The sequence below is a fragment of the Symphodus melops genome (assembly GCF_947650265.1).
Source record: "Symphodus melops genome assembly, chromosome: 4".
NCBI lineage: Eukaryota > Metazoa > Chordata > Actinopteri > Labriformes > Labridae > Symphodus > Symphodus melops.
In genome coordinates, this window is record NC_136694.1 from 10,290,889 (window position 1) to 10,305,449 (window position 14,561).

Sequence of the window (14,561 nt, forward strand, 5' to 3'; positions counted from 1 at the left end):
AAGTGCGGTGACTGAATCACAGTTTGCCACATCAGTTCATTTAAATCACATTCTTGTCCCTCCTTTGAGAGTTTTATTCATAAGCTCAAAGCTTAATCAACAATCTGCAAGGAGGCGTTGAAAAGGATCATATTAATTAACAGACTTTAGTGTGGCTTTGTCCCACAGCATGAATAAGGCAGGATTATGAATGGCATTTTGAATTCACTATTTTGAAGAGTAATATCAATAAGACAGATATGACCTCATTCATCCAGCTATAGGGGTGTTACCTTAATAAACATTATCATAACAATCTGGTTCATGTAAGTAATGGGGGCTGGGGGAGCTTTCAATTGCCTCTAACCATCATTAAAAGTCAGCCCTCAGTGAGCGTAAACAAGCAAAGAATTTCAGACAGGAGACTAATCATAAAGGTGCAAGAGGAACCCCCCCGCTGAGAGGCACTATCAGAGCCGTCAATTCCCATCTAGGAATCAGACAAAAGAATTGGGAGTACAGAAGAACAGTTAAAGGCATGCAGGCAGGCACGCACACAAACACAAATAGACTTGCCTTAGATATTTGTTATATAATGTCACCCAGAGGTGAAAGCAAAAATGACAACAATGAATGTAACAAATTAAAAGCATCCCCCTTTAATAAATTGAATGGAAACATACACGTCGGTGCTCTCTTTTTCCCTCTGGCAGGCTCAGGGTGTTTACCCAACACCCTCAGGTGCAGTGACTGAAACGTCGCTAAGCAACCGCACCGTCTCTGTTGTGGCTCTGGCACTCAAGTGGAAGCTTATGTGGACTTAACTCTGAAAGAGCAGCAGTGTTGAGGAGTGGAAGGGGGATTACCAGGAAAAAATATTGGATAGGCCCATGGCACGAGGGGCAAGGCTGTACCTGAAACACCGCCAGACGGGGAAGCCATGATGGACTGTGGGACCATGCTGGTTCTGCAGGCTTTGTCTGGCTCAGTTTTCTCATGAAAGCACCAATGCATCAATATGATCAAACAACCCTCAGGTGCCTGAAAGGTTGGCCTAAATAGTGTGTAATATTTGAGTTGCTGAGCAGGGTTCAACATGAACAGAGAGTCATCTCACTATTAACAACTGTGTTAACTTCAAAGTAGAACCTGAGAGGGCAGCTTCAGTGCATACCTCTGTAGTGTTGTCATGTGGTCAAACGAGCCACCTAGTGGTTCACAGATGTACTCTCATTATGAAAAATGTGATTGGGGCACATCACCACCCAATGCTCCAATCTGCACTTATTGTTCCTCTTTGGTCGACGCAGATACAAAAGCTGCTCCCAATCATTGTAACATCAGGCTTCTGTCCCGGAGGCAGAATGGCCTAATCATTTCCAGCTTGTGGTCGTGGTGAATGTTAGCAGCTGATGTTGCAGCTGTTGCCAAAGCACAGTGCGTTTGGCTGATAATGGAGACGGACTCAAACAAGACGGCCCTACAAAGAGCAGCACAGAAGGCTGGCAGACTGTGTGAGTGTGATTTCATTCTGACAACTGTGTTCAGCCCATGGGAGATGTGCTCAATAGCTGCCTGTAGTACAGACCCAGGAGATACTGGAGCATGTGGTGATGCAGATGTTTTAAGATTAAGTGGAATTATCTGTGTCCAGGTAAAGCAAGTACAAAGAAATTAAAGGCATTTAGCTTGTGACGTACAAAGTATATATCCTCAGTGTTTGTCATATACAGAGGCTCTGGTGAGGCACTGCTGCCCTCTAGTGGAATAATAGGAAACAAAAACACTTCTTGACTTCAGCACCAAACAAAACAAGTCAGAGTAAAATCAGTATTTCAAAATGTTTAATAGAGAAAATGCCTTTCTTCTTTATGCTATATTGATAGATTCTCAATTCTATACAAAACGGTGTAAAACTTTAGGTGTAACATTTACAAATATACAGGAAGAAACTCCAGTTTCTCAAGTCAGAGGACACTGTCACTATTAAAAGAGTAAAAATGTGTTGGTGGGAAGCTACAAAAATAGAAACCAGTATCCAGTAGGTGTATGTTTGGTATAGCAATAAAGGTTAAAAGCTTTCTGAAGTTTTAAAAATCGATTCATGTCAAACTAACTGGGAGAACAATTAACTGATTAAAAAAACAATACCTCTATCCATGCACCCAAAACTCTACAACTGTTTCACACACGTATGTAATGCACACTTTGAATGTAAGCAACACAAAACAACTGAGGTGTCACATGAAATGAAATAAATAACTAAAGATTCATTTGAGTTTGAGTTAAGTAAATAAATATGCTGAAAAACAAATCAAACCTAGTAATGGAGGAGGGAGGGAGAGAGAGAGAGAGAGAGAGAGAGAGAGAGAGAGAGAGAGAGAGAGAGAGAAAGAGAGAAAGAGAGAGAAAGAGAGAGAGAGAAAGAGAGAGAAAGAAAGAGAGAGAGAGAGAGAGAGAGAGAGAGAGAGAGAGAGAGACTGCTTCAGGAGTTACAGAAGGGTTCATTGCTTGAGGATGGCTATATGGCTTATTCATAGTTAGGAAGGCAACTCAGTAGGTAACACAGTTTGAAGCTCAAACGTATTCAGTCGACAGAAGAAGAAATAAAAGCATTAGTTGGTTAAAAAAAAGTTTGTGGAGTCAAACAAATTACAAGATATTTGCTGATTGCTTTAAAAACCTAATGCACACAAAGAGTCCGAAAATAAACTGTACTGTGTGACAGTGCATAATTGTACAATAGGTCATTTGTTTATACAAAAAAATCATCTTCAGATAATGTGTTATGTGTTTATGCACTTTCTTAAAAAAGAGAAAATAAAATAATCAGTCCAAGATGGCTCTGTAAAGAAAGATGAGCGTTATTTGAGAAGAGAGGTAGAGGGGCCATCTATTATGGCGACTACAGTATTTCAGGTTATCATGTATATCCAAGAGACCTTGACATGTGCCAAGGTTCTGCCTTCTGCCTCTTCATTTTCAAGAGTCTTTTTAGCACGCTCTGAGGTGGGAGTGGCTGCTCTCTCCACACACTTCCCCCTCGTCTCCTCTCTGACATCAAGCCTATTTGAGGAAGCCCTTGTAGAGGAAATGGGAACGACTGGTGAATCTCTCGTTTTCCAAACAGAAGAGCAGGTCCCTGAGATTGACACGTGTGATGCGCTGCCGTGTGGGTCTGGAGCCTGATGAACCGGCTCCGCCAGGCACAGAAGGACCAGATCCTGATCCCTGCAGGATGAGGGACGGAGGGAGAAAGAGAAGAAACTGTAAATGGACAGATACAGTGTCAAAGTAGCAGCAATCACAGAAAGTGGAATCAAATGTAAAAAACAAAACAGTGTCCTGAGGTACACGTTAAATATGACTGCATGTCATGAGCCACAGATTACAGTCAACAGTTGAAGCCTGCATGATCTTTATATGTTCCTATTATTTTTCCTAAATAATTTCAGAAGAGGGACTTCTTTATGCGTAGAGCTAGCATGTTCTCCTGTTTGAGTTTCCCCTGCATGCTCTGAATTCTTCACACAGTCCAAAGCAGATTACATCAGAGATTGGAAAACAAAGGAACTAAAAGCAGAGGAGGTAAGTCATGGATTAATGCTGGAAACATAACCACGAGTTGAGACAGACAGTTGGCAGAGGAGGGCACATGATGTCTACGTTTTCTGTATATTTTTCTATTTAATGGACACGTATCCCTTCACAGTGGTGCCTCACAGTGAGGAGGTTCCTGGTTTCGAATTCCCGTTGGACAGGACCTCTCTGCGTGTGGTTTGTATGTTCTCCTTTCCAGATTCTCCGGCTTCCTCCCACAGTCCAAAGAAAAGCTTGATCGCTTAATTGGCGACCCTAAAATTGCACGTAGGTGTGAATGTGGCTGGTTGTCTGTCTATATGTCAGTCGTGTGATTGGCTGCACAACAGTCCAGGGTGTACCTCTTACCCAATAACAGCTGGGATCGTCTCCAGCCCCCTGCAGCCCCCCGAACAGTTAAAGAGGTATAGATAATGGAATCCTGTGCAGGTTAATTTAGAAGCCCTGCAGGACTGGCTTTTAGTATACATGAAAAAAATACTCAACATACATTTGAAGAACAAAAACATGTGCGTAGAGTGTCGTGATTATCTGTACTTTTCTCCATACCTTAAAGAAGTAAACACAACTCATTTCTTTTTTTTAAGGAACACAAAAAAACAACGACACCTAAGCAGCCTTGCTGTCAGTGAACAGACATTGGCTATAACTTTGAGCAACCTTTGTCAAATTAGGTAAATATCAAACAAATTGTCTTTCCCAAACTGAACTGTTTAGTTGCCCGTTCCTGAAAGGTACAATTGAAGAACAGTTCTCGATGCTCCCCAGTAAATGAGAACAGCACAGGGACTCAGAGCTGACTACACAGAGCAGAGCCAACACGTGCTCTGACTATAAGCTGCACACTTAGAGATCAAAGTCAAAAAGAAATCCTCATTAAAGGGTTAAAAGAAAAAAGAGACAGAATGACGTTCAAAGGAGAACTCCTTTCACGCAATAAATAAGTGATGTGAAGCAGGTAGGAGCAGGCATGACGCAGCTGGCCAAAGGTGTGTCACCTTGTCTCAACGTATTGATTGAATGTGGCAGGTGTCTCTTTGTGAACAGGAGCTCTGATTAGAACAGCCAGATGACAATGTGCACTAGTGAAGAGCTCTGCCAGAACTCATGAACGGCTCCATTATGAGATTTTTTTTTCTGCAGGTCAGTGAAAAGCACAGATGACTGACAGCAGGTTACTGTGTCAGTACAGTGTGCTGTTAGTGACAGCTCATCACCAACTCCACTCAGCAGAGGCAGGTCGTACTAATGACAGGTGCTGGTGGTGTCCCTGACAGTTTCCCTTTATAGTTTTGGTGTCTTTTGTTAGTGTGTCCATTCAGTCTCTGTCCAGCTCGTGTATGGTGTAGAGAAGTTAAAGGGTTAATTAAGGGTCATGGTGTTAACTTCTACACTGTCCCAGGATAACAGCTATATGTTCGTTACCGTGACTACAGTGTTCCCCTCCGAATGACGCGACACCTGGATACCTGGGCTTTTTTTTTTTACTCTTTTACATATATTTTAGGCTTTGTTCAGACTGCGGTCAAATTCTGATCAGAATCACATTTGACTGACTGTCGACATTACAAACTGTGACCAGATCCAATCTGCCCGTCCATATTGACATGGTCTGATTCACAATGATTTCTATGGTAACAGGTTACAGACGGGTTAAAAACAACAGCAAAATGGATGACAGAGAAGTGTGTGGAGAGCAGTCTGTTATACTCACTACATGAAAGAGTCACAGCAAACACCTTTAGGAGCAGGAGTTATTATAGTTAGTTCGAAGGTGAACTAACAATGAAACAAACATAATAAGCTCCAGTGTCAACGTTAATACTATTTTTTCCTTTTTTTGTCCTTCCTAAGTTTATGGCTGCAGCTGTGTAACTTCAGTCTTTATATAGTTCATATTTTGTTCAGAGTTTGTAGATATGACTACCGTCTGATTGTGATTGGTTAAATGAAGATAACGCTGCCCTTTAATGTGAACGCACTCTTGGAGACTCTGGGTTGACCTCTCAGGTTGATAACACGCTTTGGTTGGACTGTTAAACACCATCTCTTATGTCAGGGTTAGTGAAGCCAGATCACCCAAAGAGACCCTGGATATGTTGAACTCACTTCAAAGTACAGACCCTGGACAATTTAGTTTCAAGTCAGCTGCTTGGAGTGTTGTGTCCCACTCCCCGCCTATACTGACAATCAATCAATCTTTATTTGTATAGCATCAACTCATAACAGGTGTTATCTCGAGACACTTTACAAAAAGCAGGTAAAGGACCTTACTTATTACTTAAATATCTTTAATCTGCTCATGTGACCCACACGGAGTACGCATCGCGTTCTGAAAAGCTTCACTTTTTCTGCATTGAGCACAGCATCAGCAGCTGTGCGTTAACATCATTAAAACAAAGCCGAGAGCAAGGCTCCTCTATCGGTGCATTTACAAGAAGGGTGTACGGACAGTGGACCTCCTCTCTCTCTCTCTCTCTCTCTCTCTCTCTCTGAAGCTGTTGTGATTCTGCTCTCTTTGTTTTGCTGCGTCTGAAGGATTACAGATGAAATATTTTTTAAACAGGACTTTTGCAAAGTTACACTGACTCACGCTCTGTGAGTTCCTCGCTCATGCACGTTCTCTCTGTGTGTGCGCGTGCCACTGAAATGAAAGAATAAAAAAAGAGCACAGAAACACAGGTCCAGGTATGGTCTGTGTGTGGGAAACACTGGACTCACTACCTCCGCTGCAGAAGAGGAGGATGGAGAGTCCACAATCTTTCTCTTCTTTCTTGGACCGATGGCTGCCAGTGCCGTCAGGTTGGCCTCCCTCTGTCTCATCTGAGCCAGCTCCTGCTGCTGCATCTGGACAATGCACACAGGACAACATAAAGCACACGGCCTATAGACATACAGGAACAGAGATTAGCTGACTTCTCTTCTCAACCTACCTCCTTCGCCTTCTGCTTTAGACGCAGCTGCTCTGGGTCCTCTTGCCGAGCCCGAGACTGCAAGGCCAAAAACAAAACACGTGAATAAGTGATGTTAGCAGGAGAAAAACCAGGTTGTGTACCACAAGAGATACTGTGGATTTAGCGGATGTTTAGAAACTTAACAAGTCCCCTCAAGTCAAGTCTTCAAGACTCTTCTGGGGACGAGGAGTTTTTTGGCTTCTAAGAATAGTCTTTTAGAAAATCAGATGAATGAGACAAAAAAAAAATCAACCAGACAGATTTTTTTTCCCCTCTCTTCCAGGAGGGGAGAGTGTAGCAGACAGGCTGCAGAGTGCTGTGACAAAGGGGCGTGCTGTGGAGGGGACAAAATGAGGATTGATCGCACCTGGGATGGGAGCGAGTGAAAAGAGAAGAAAAGACACAGACACAGAGGAAAGGAGAGGTAAACCACCTTTAATGTCCACTCCAGAGTGGGCAGAGTTTTTTTTGCCTTAGTTTTGCTCTAGGTTTGATTGAAGGAGATGAAGGATCTTCATGATATTTCAACTTGATTTGCTTTTGCCTTGTGGTGTGCTTTGATTAATTTAAATAGAATGGACAGACAGACAGAATTAAATATTGCCACATATAAATGATGCTACGATGTACGAGTAGCCATGTTTCTTTATTAAATAAATACATTTTAAAAAAGAGTGGTGGTGCCTCAGTGGTTAGTTTGCATGTACAGGTAGTTGAGTCCTCAGAGTTGGCAGCCCACCCTGTGGCTCCATTCATTCATGCATCTCTCTCTCTCTCTCTCTCTCTCTCCATAGATTTAACGTTAGACGCTTCTCTAGTTAAACCAGTAGGGACCCTTTCACTGCTCAGAACATTTTTCAACAACTCATATCTCCTTGTGAAATATTCAAAACAAACTGTTACAAGCTGTATGAGTAACATAAGAACATGCGTAGGGGTAGAATCATTTCACAGCGGAGAGGAGAAGCTGCAGGTTAAAAAACACAAGACGAACCAATCAAGAGTAATAAAACATTTTGTCGGTGGAGTCCGGTGACTTTGAGAAGCGCACGAGAACGGCTGTTTCTGGATAAACAAATCTTAGTCTAACAAATAAAGTCCAACATGTTGATGCCAATATAAAAATCGATTTCCCAAAATGTTGGAACAATATTTCAAATGTAAATGAAAAACTAAATGTGAAGGTTTGCACAAAAAAACAAAAACAGTTATTGAACATCTGCTCAAATGTATTTAATCCAGATTTTAAAACAGTGAAAAGAAAAAATCTGGATACTTTGAGATAATAACAAAATATTTGAAAATGATGATCTCGGTTGAAAACGGACACCAACACAACAACGAGCATTTCAGTTTAATTGTGGATAAAACTCTTGAGATTAAAGATTCACTTCAATCTCAGACTTATATCCAGATGTTTGTTATTCTAATGCGGCAGTTTGATCTATTTGAGTCCAGGTAACTGAAGCTGGCTCCACATTTCAAACGTACACTACCTTTAAATACAATTTGAAACGAGTGTAAAGAGAAAGTCAATGCCAACAGTACCTTAGCTGCCTTAAGCAGGATCTCTCGCTCCTGCTCCTCCTTCCGTTGTTTCTCTAACTGGTCCAGTTGCTCAAAGAACTTCAGTTGAGTGCGAACGTCACTGCTCTGCTCGTAATGGTCGTCCTCCTGATGAGAGAGAGTCATGTGACAATGTTAACACAAAAAGATCACAGAGGAAAATGATTTTAGATTGTCAGCAGGAAAGTGGTCAGTACGTCCGTTGAACAACAACTACAGGTTAAATGACACAAGCAATCTTTCACTGACTTTCAAACAAACCTTGAAATTGACGTTTTTCTGCTGGGCCGCGAGGGAAACTTTTTCCAGCAAGTTCTGGAGCCGCTGCTGAGTAGCGTGGGAGACAAAGTTCACCACCTCTGCACCGAGATCTGTCAAGCCATGCCTCCTGCCTGGAGGAGAAACAACAAGTCACCTTGGGGCTTTGGAAGGTGTATAAATAGAAGCCATAAAGTCAACGTTGGAAGTGTCGTACCAATCTCCAGCATCCTCCTCTGTAACACGGCACAAGAGAGAAAAGCCTCATCCTTGCAGGAATGTGTCACAGCGCCCACTAGTCCAGAATTGGTTGCTAGGATGTTAGCACTTTCCTCTGATAGGTTGACTCCAGCCATGGAGGCCACGTCGTTGATGTCATCATCATCTCTGTAAACAAAAACGCAGAGCGGCAAACGCAATCATGAGACGAACCCTGAATGCAGACATAATCACATCGGTGCGAGAGTGAGGTGTGAAATTGGAGCGATCACTAAGAAGTCATATCCAGCTTTGCCTAACGTTGCGGACGCTGCTGACAATGATGAAAACAAAACCTGTTTTACTTATTTTCTAATCACAATAGACCCCAACATGACAATAAAACATGTTCTTACTTGAAAGTTCCCCCTGCTTCTCTCAGCTTGTTCTTTTGAGCCGGGGTCAGTGCTGCTGAGCAGACTGCTTTACAAACAGGGGGCCCCTCCGGTCTCACAGGTACTGGCAGAGACACAAAACCAGAAAAAAATAAATTAAAAAAATACAACAAGCCACTTATTGAAAGAAAGACAGGCATTAGACAGAGGTGTCGTTAGACTGACATCCTCACCTGGTTGCAGCTCTTTGAGCTGGACATGTTGCTGTCCCACAATGATGCGTCCAGGGGCCTGAGTCCTGAGAGTCACCATGGGGGTCGTTGGCAGGGTTACCTGAGGTCTCAGCATGGCTCTCTGCTGCTGAGGCTGGAGAACCTGCGGAATTATGAATGAAGGTTCTGTGATTATTAGGAGCAATAGATGGATACTGATGTTTTAGTGAAGCGGAAATGCTCACAATGGATTATATTCCATGTAAATGCTGCTTTAAGTTACAGATTCAAGATAGAGATCTAGGATATTAATAATCAGTTTACCATTGCGGGGCTCTGTGATGGTTTGCTGACCCCTGGCTCGAGCTGAGGCCTGCTGACTGGGACAGCGAGGCGGGGGGCCGGGCTGCCCAGGACCACAGTGTTGGGAGTGGGTGAAGTGGACAAGGCTGGAGCTGAGGTGGGCTGGGGGAGCTGACTCTGCTGGATGAAGGCTGTCGAGTCTGGGGTGAGCTGCCTCAGTGCTGGGAGGCTTCTCTGCAAGACAAACAGGAGGGCGAAAATGACCGGAGGAAACTGAAGAAGCCTCAGAGGAGATGTGAAACATGTGCAACACTTAAAACCAAGTCCAGTTGCCTTTTGGATCAAGCTTCGAATTACTGAAAGAAACTGAAAAAATACTTTACAGATCAGCTCAGCTGTATATCGATGACAATAGTTTAGCTTTCTTACCTTAAGGAAAGGCACAAGGTAAGGTTGTGGTGAGGAGTTTAGCTCTTTGTATAATCTGCTTGTGAATTCTTCAGCTTCCAGTCTCCCCTCCTAGTACGACATAAAGGCACAGAGAGGTCGGCGTGAGAGCTGTCAGACTCTCAGAAACAGGTAATACAGTCGTCATTCATCAGCATCTTTATTAAATGTGAGAAACAAACAGAATGAGCATTTTGGTGTGTTTCCTGGATGTACTTGTTCACTCACCAGCAGGTCCTTGACCAGCTCTCTCACACTAGCCGCGGTCTCTTCTGAATGCTTCCCTGTGGATGCCAGCTTGATCAATGTCGACAGAAAGTTCTTACATTTCTTCACGTTCTCCATCGTCTCCTGCCAAAAGAACACAAACCACTCCGATTAGGACGGCTCCTTTATAACGATGTTCAAGCTTTGCTCTCTTTATATCTCAGAGTGTAACATCTCATGTGCTCCAGCTCTGTGATTCTTCGGGCTAAGCAGCTCTCCTCACTTTGCTCACTGTCACTGAGGTAATTGTGGTCCCAGCTGCTTGGCTGACAGTCCTGGGGGTCATCCCGGGTACGGCAGTCCCGACCGAGCTCTGTGAAGACAGACGTGACAATAAAAAACGTGTTATTTAGGTTTTTGAAAGATTTCAAACCCGCGTTTTCAATTCATCACAACAAAGCATGGGCATGTTTTTTTTCCGTTTTCTTTTTCAAAATCTCAATAATGCAATTCAAAACATTTCTGCTTAATTTCAGTGATTTCTCTTTCTCAAAAAATAAGTTTAAGATACAAGGAAAGAAATAAGCACTCTATTCAACCAACATCTAGAACACACAAAACTTATGAATGAAACTTATAACCTTGAATTTCCCTCAGGATCAATAATAAACTTTACAGTCAGGAACAAGGTCTACATGAGTCAGATAGAGACTATGGTCAAACATGAGCTTCAGTCCAAACGGTTAAAAGTTCATTGTGAAGGGAAGGTTTCAGCCATCTAAGTTAAAGCTATAAAATGAGACTGCGTACTCCACAGCTTTATTCATTTCCTTTAGCAAACCAAGAACAAACTGGTGTCCTTGAAGAAAAGGAAAATGTTGAATCAGTTTATGTCACATTCGTCTAACATGTGTCTGAGACGTTTAGACTGAACTTTTGTAACAAGCAGATATAACAGTTCATAAAAATAAAAAAACGCTCCAGCTCTAACAAGTAAGAGGGATTTTATGGTTATTATTTCAGATATGAACAGAGGTAATAGTCCTCCTAATGGGGGGGGGGGGGGCATGGTTCAAGTCTGACCTGCGGCTCCTTCCCCGCAAGTCATTCCCCTCTCTACCTCCTACGTTCCTACTCTATCCACTGCCCTGTCCAAATAAAGCCAAAATATAAAAAAGTAGATCATGCTGATCTGATTCAAAGTACTCAATGAGACACTTTGTATCGTCAGCAGCAGCTTGTGCAAGAAACAAACACAACAAGTCAAACTATCATGACAGACAGAGGTTACCTGAAGAAAAGGGGGTCTGTGGAGAGTGGTGGTCGCAGCAAGTGACGGAGGAGTTGGACAGCCCTGACGCATGATGGTGCTCGGAGCCACCTGTCTGTTAATAATGGAGTTTCCACCAGGAGCCTGACAGTAAACGAAACCAGAAAGTGCATTGATTACATCTAAGGACAGCAATAAAAAGCTGTATGAATGAAATATAGGGCTGTCAGCATTAATGAGTTAATGGTGATTAATTATGTGTGATGTTTTCATCCATTATGAGATGACCTGAGATTCCTTACTTTATTTCAAAATAAAAGCAGGGTTGAATTAAAGCAGCAAGTAGAGTACTGTCAGCTTAAGAAAGCACAAAACATCAAAATAAAAGAAACGTTTTATTTTTCATTGTGAAATAGTGGAATTTCAAACATGTGATCGATCAAGATTAACTACTGAAATTTAGACAGCCCTAATAAAGGGTAGTAATACATCATAACAACACAAAAGAACACTTGTTTCCACAAACATACACAAGCTTTACATTTTAATAGATTCTATTCAGCAGCGGGTAATGTAAACTCACTGACCATGACACTGAAGTGAGAGACAATAAAGGAAAGCGCTTGTTTAGGGCACACATTGCGATCTTACCTGGCCAGGAGGCACGCTTGTTGGTGTCCCAGTGCGAGGTGCCATGCCTCCCTGTGACTGGGCCTGGGCCTGGGCCTGCATCTGGGCCAGAGCCTGCTGAGGAATCATCAGCAGCTGTCCACTCTCACTGCGCACAAGCATCATTCCTAAACCAAGACAGAATATTACAAGAAAGTTTTACTAAACTGTAGTATCACATTAAATTGCAACCTGTATGAAGACTCAACAATTTATCAATTATGCGTTTCTAATAAATGTGTGCAGCTACATCAGGAAGGAAGCCAAACCATAATCAACTTAATGGTGTAATCTCATAAAAAAAAAGTTGTTTTGAACCATATCAAATCAGCTGTTCCTGCAAGCAAAACCTAAAATGAGTTTTACACTTTACTGCTCCCTTTTTTGGATGAATTACGTTAAACATGCTAAATATCCTTAGATTATTATTCTTTTAACCACACATCAGGAAACACCCCTGCATGCTTGAAGTAAAGTTTTGACTTCACTCACCCGGGGGGAGCTGGATGTTGTGTAGGCCTATACTTGGCTGTCCCGGGGAAGTTTGGGGGAGCCTTGGAGCCAACATCTGAGGTGACAGGGCTCGGATCCCGGCTGGAGCGCCAGCTACCGTCACCGGAGCCCGGGGAGCGCTGACGGCTCCAGGAGTGACAGCCGGCTGCGCTGCAGATTGTGTTAGAGTTGTTGGGGGCTCTGCCTTGATTATGTGCGACCCTGCGTTGAAAGGCGGCTGGCTATTGTTTACAAGCGGGGTTTGTATGTTGTTACCCGTCTGACCTGTTGCATTGGCAACCACAGCAGGGCTCGCATTATTGTTTCCATTCATTGTTCCCGATGCCACAGTTTGCATAGGCGGCCTGACGAGTGCCACAGTGGCTCCTGGTGCTTGGCTCACAGGCTGAGGTGAAGCGACAACACTGTGCGAGTTCATCAGGGGCGTCTGGATGACACTGTTTGACGAAGGGGGCATCGACGCACTGCTCAGTCCTTTTGACATCACTGGTCCACTGTTGATAGCCGTGACAGTAACGTTACTGCTATTGCTACCAGTGCCAGCCGTCACTGTCGCCCCCCTGAGAGGGGCAGCGCTTCCTGAACTGTGCGAGTTCATAGTTTGGTTTCCATTTAAAGTCTGAACCGAGTATGAGCCTATTTTTCCCTGGACATTAGGGACAGAAGTCACACCGCTACTAACAACCAGTGTTTTGCCAGGGTCGTATCCAGTGGTGTGGTCCTTGCTGGCCGTCGATGCATCCATAGTTGAACCATGGGGACCTCGTTATGATGAGACCCCCCCTCCCTGCACCTCAACTTATTACGAAGTACCACAAACAATCCTGAATGTGATGGGGCAGGACTGTTGTAGGCTACATCAACTGCAGTTCCCCCTCAGCTCTCTGCTTTTCGTGTTTACTCGGAGAGACAAAAGAGGAAGATAATAGGAGTAGTTTACAGCGTACCTGCTTCAGCAACCGTCTTGACCAAGTCCCAGCTGGACATTAGCTCGCGCTACCCCCTTGTCCCGGAACTATAGCCATGTAATTACCGGCTTTCTCGTGCCTACTGAAGTGGTTGTTTTTACACAAGAACGACAGTTGTGACTCTACAGGCTGTACATGATGTAAAATTACAGCTTTATTCACCTCTGTATGCACTAAAGGCTCACCCAGCGGGCCGAAGCCAACCGCCATCTTCACACTCCTAAGAGCTTATGAGAAGTGAGGTACTTACCAACTGACGTGCGCTTGCGCACAACAGCTAAACGGCTCCGAGCAGGGATTTCGGCGAGCTGTGATTGGCTGTTCCACATTCTAAAAGGCGGTACCAATGGCTTCAGCTGTCATTCCGTGGGATGCCTAAGAAGGAACAACATCGACCCAGTGGCGAAATATTTTCTTCAAATGTTACGTAGTTCCCGGGCTGGTTCTGCAATCACAATAACTTTTCAGTTTCAGAGTCGTGCCATTTGGCTATTGGTCCAATAATACCCCGGTTTACAACAAGCTAACAAGCCTTATTTAGAAGTTTAATCATTCTCGATCCGCTATACAAGATGGCTGCAGCGTTTTTGGCCAGCGAGTGAAGTTGCCGTTGTAATGAGGCGTTTGAGGGCGCCCCACCCTCTTTTTCGAGAGGAGATATTGGGCTTAACTGTCCGCAATCATAGGATAGGCCTAAAACTGCGGTAAAACTCCCATATGCGCCGACTCAAAGCTAATTATGCAACATTAAAACAGAAGTGTGTTTAGAAATGTGCCGCCTGTCAGCAAAGCGGTATAATGTAACTAAAGCATCCCAATATTGTACAATAAATACGCCTACAGAAGACACTATTTTTTGTAACATTTTTATGAAGTCTGCATAAAATATGAGATGAACATAAACCTATAAACTGACAGACTTATCTGGCTCAATCTGATTTTAACTTTTAACTCTTTTGTGGCTTTTGAAGACTACACTTTCTCGGTGTACGCCGGCTGAAAAACAAACTAACCCTGTCTCA

The 14,561-nt window shown here is 43.3% G+C and overlaps 2 protein-coding genes across 3 annotated transcripts in view; one reads left to right on the forward strand and one right to left on the reverse strand.

Annotated features, from left to right (window-relative positions):
• taf4a (TAF4A RNA polymerase II, TATA box binding protein (TBP)-associated factor) overlaps window positions 1-14,439 on the reverse strand; it is a 78,331-nt gene extending 63,892 nt beyond the window's left edge. The window contains exons 1-15 of one of the 2 annotated variants that reach the window (XM_079340975.1): window positions 12,551-14,439; window positions 12,041-12,186; window positions 11,411-11,533; window positions 10,403-10,492; window positions 10,141-10,263; window positions 9,895-9,984; window positions 9,487-9,699; window positions 9,184-9,325; window positions 8,972-9,074; window positions 8,575-8,744; window positions 8,361-8,491; window positions 8,082-8,207; window positions 6,513-6,569; window positions 6,304-6,426; window positions 3,026-3,210 (exon numbers count right to left, since the gene is read on the reverse strand). In XM_079340975.1, coding sequence (XP_079197101.1) covers window positions 3,046-3,210; window positions 6,304-6,426; window positions 6,513-6,569; window positions 8,082-8,207; window positions 8,361-8,491; window positions 8,575-8,744; window positions 8,972-9,074; window positions 9,184-9,325; window positions 9,487-9,699; window positions 9,895-9,984; window positions 10,141-10,263; window positions 10,403-10,492; window positions 11,411-11,533; window positions 12,041-12,186; window positions 12,551-13,316 — 2,568 coding nt within the window. In that variant the 5' untranslated portion in view covers window positions 13,317-14,439 and the 3' untranslated portion in view covers window positions 3,026-3,045. Of the gene's footprint in view, window positions 1-3,006; window positions 3,211-6,303; window positions 6,427-6,512; window positions 6,570-8,081; window positions 8,208-8,360; window positions 8,492-8,574; window positions 8,745-8,971; window positions 9,075-9,183; window positions 9,326-9,486; window positions 9,700-9,894; window positions 9,985-10,140; window positions 10,264-10,402; window positions 10,493-11,410; window positions 11,534-12,040; window positions 12,187-12,550 lie in introns of those variants that run through there. The other variant, XM_079340974.1, reaches the window with a different exon arrangement.
• Window positions 1-14,561, forward strand: part of rae1 (ribonucleic acid export 1) — a gene marked incomplete at its 3' end in the record, with an annotated part of 229,256 nt that overhangs the window by 166,332 nt on the left and 48,363 nt on the right. The gene's annotated exons all lie outside the window — the stretch shown is intronic.